This window comes from Etheostoma spectabile, chromosome 6, assembly GCF_008692095.1.
Source record: "Etheostoma spectabile isolate EspeVRDwgs_2016 chromosome 6, UIUC_Espe_1.0, whole genome shotgun sequence".
Taxonomy (NCBI): domain Eukaryota; kingdom Metazoa; phylum Chordata; class Actinopteri; order Perciformes; family Percidae; genus Etheostoma; species Etheostoma spectabile.
The window spans coordinates 29,497,534-29,500,568 of record NC_045738.1 but is presented as its reverse complement, the minus strand read 5'-3'; the positions used below and the strand labels follow the sequence as shown (position 1 = coordinate 29,500,568).

At 39.5% G+C, this 3,035-nt stretch overlaps 1 protein-coding gene and 1 long non-coding RNA gene across 6 annotated transcripts in view; one reads left to right on the top strand and one right to left on the bottom strand.

Moving 5' to 3' along the window:
* cep162 (centrosomal protein 162) overlaps nucleotides 1-3,035 on the bottom strand; it is a gene marked incomplete in the record, with an annotated part of 129,535 nt that overhangs the window by 31,556 nt on the left and 94,944 nt on the right. For all 5 annotated transcript variants that reach the window (XM_032518517.1, XM_032518514.1, XM_032518516.1 and 2 more), the window contains 1 exon segment: nucleotides 491-654. In XM_032518517.1, coding sequence (XP_032374408.1) covers nucleotides 491-654 — 164 coding nt within the window.
* LOC116691164 (uncharacterized) overlaps nucleotides 1-3,035 on the top strand; it is a 631,246-nt gene that overhangs the window by 549,432 nt on the left and 78,779 nt on the right. The gene's annotated exons all lie outside the window — the stretch shown is intronic.

The following is a 3,035-nucleotide window of genomic DNA, read 5'->3' as shown; positions in this document are numbered from 1 at the left end:
CCTGGATCCATGAAATAACTGGCCTTTAAAATTATAAATGTCCCTGCCTCTATGAGAATTTAACATAGGGGTATGTATACTTATTCCCCCTGTATTTTAAGGAAGAACATTTATTTATTTACAATACATTATTCATCTACAAAGAAGATTGGTGTCCTTAAAAGGTTGGATTTTTCCTTCTTTTTTTTTTTAAATTAAGGCATTAAGATCAATTTCCATTTTTTTTTTATTCCTCTTTTTAATCAACTTTAGCATGGGTGTGTAACGGTTCTTTGTAATAACAGTTCCTACGCTGACAAAGCGCTGGTAAGGTCTGGCAATGCGAGACTAAGGGGCAGGAATACTTCACACATACAGTATGTCTCCAAATCAAGTGGTGTCTTGAAGTACAGAACATAAAAGCTATAAGGAATGTGTTAATGCAAGGAAAAAAGCACAAGGACTTTGCATAGATTGGTATATGTAGACACTGAAGGTAAATGAGCCTGACCTGCTCTTTGAGTTGGTGTATCTCAGCTGTAGCAGCCTTCAGTCTGCCAGCATCTCTGTCCAGCAGCTCCTGGTTCTCAGCAAACCACTGCAGCTTCTTCTTCAGGGAATCCACTTCTTCTCTGTGCTTGTCCTCCAATACACGCATCTCAAAAGTCTTGTCCCCTGACAAATTCAGAATGGATACACATCCTCAGAAAAAGCAAAGATCGCCCACCAAGGTCATGGTAAACATTATTATTCCAAAACAGGGAAATCCGGGTGGTCAACACATAAAGGTACAATTATAAACATTAATATAAATATTGAAACATAAGTATATGACCACACACCACACCCACACACACACACACACCACACACACACACACACACACACACACACACACACACCCACACACACAACACACACACACACACACCACACAACAACACACCCACTGCATTTACGCCCATACAGAACTGGTAGACCCCAGGTATTGTGTTGGAAACACACAAGAATCCGCGTCTATGTACTTACCAGCGACCACAGCTTGATTGAGACCACAGTCCTGGTGTGGCAACAGTGAGAACGTCAGATCCTGTGGAAAGAAAGACGAATCCTCTCCAAAGGGAGGGGGACACTACCTGGATACCTTCGGTCCCAATGGGACGAAAGAGCCTGTGCTTGCTTGTTTCTAATGAAGTGAACATATTTTGTGTTGTCTTGTTTTAGTCTCCTACATTCTTGTTTAATTGTCGCCTACATCTTGAACCTGTGTCTGGGACAGTGAGTGTCCTCCCCCTGGTGGGATGTACTGGCATGGTCACATAACAAAATCCCAGGACTAAAATCAAAATAGACCAACTCAGACATAAAGATCATAAAATACAGCATTTGAGGCGACACAATGGACAGCTGATGCACACTTCATATTACATCGCTTTAAAACAAGGTCTCCGGAGAAGGAGCTTTCATTTTGTTAAATAGGTGTTGCCTCGACTCCTCGGCCTCTAATCTCCCCTGACGCTAGATTTGACGCAACGAGAGGATTCTGGGATGTCCAAACTGGGATTTGCGGCCTAATCCTTCACAAGGTGACCGGTAAATATGTCAGCTTTAACATTCAGCCTCAAAGCCCCCCCAGCCTCATCTGATCCGCTAGCCTTGGCTGCACACTGGAACTCCATGGTTAATGTTTTCTCAATTAAGTGAAAAACCCAATGATGGAATAGCCTAAGATGTTACACAAATGCTACAGGGGACCCACGAAGACAGCACACATTGAAACCAATATATATTTAGACACACAATACAAGGTCACAGATTTTTTTTTTTTCGGGAATAAACAATACACGTCACCAGAAGGATATATAACAATAACAAGTCACCAGATATCATACAATACAAGTCACCAGAGTAATCACGTCAGGATATATAACAATACACGTGACCAGAGATATTAACAATACACGTCACCAGAGATCATATAACAATAACGTCACCAAGATATACAACAACTACACGGGCGACAGCAGATAAATAAACAATACAGATTCACAGCAGAGATATATACATATACGTCACCAGAGAAGATATAACAATACACGTCACCAGAGATATATAACATACACGTCACCAGAGAAATAAACAATACCGTCACCAAGAGAATATAACAATACAACGTCACCAGAGATATAAACTAATACGAGTCAACAAGAGATAATAACATATAACCAGATAACTACGACGTCACCACGGATATATAACATACACTTCACAGCAGCTTAAAATAATCCAATAATAACAATACACGTCACCAGAGATATATAACACTACATCGTCACCATGAGAGTATATAACCAATCCAGTCACCAGAGATATATAACAATAACGTCACCAGAGATAGATAACAATAGCACAGAAATCCAACCAGTCCCAGATGATATAACAATAACGTCACCAGAGATATATAACAATACACGTCACCAGAGATATATAACAATACAATGCTCACCAGAGATTATATAACAATACACGTCACCAGAGATATCAATACATTCCTAAGTATAGAACTCACGCAGAGTCAAATACTTCCAGATACACACTACAGTCACCAGAGATATATAACATACCGTACCGATTATACATACTTCAAGAGATATATAACAATACACGTCACCAGAACGATATACAACAATACAACGTCACCAGAGTTATACAACAATACAAGTCACCAGAGATATACAACAATACACGTCACCCAGCAGCTTATACAACAATACAATGTCCACCAGAGATATGAACAATACACGGCAACAGAGATAGACAACAATACACGTCACCAGAGATATATAACAATACACGTCACAGAGCATATATATACAATATACGTCACCAGAGATATTATAACAATAACGTCACCAGAGCATATATAACAATATAAGTCACCAGAGATATAAAACAATACACGTACACCAGAGTTATACAACAATATCAAGGTCACCAGAGATTATACAACATATACACGTCACCAGAGTTATAATAACCATACACGTCACAGAGAT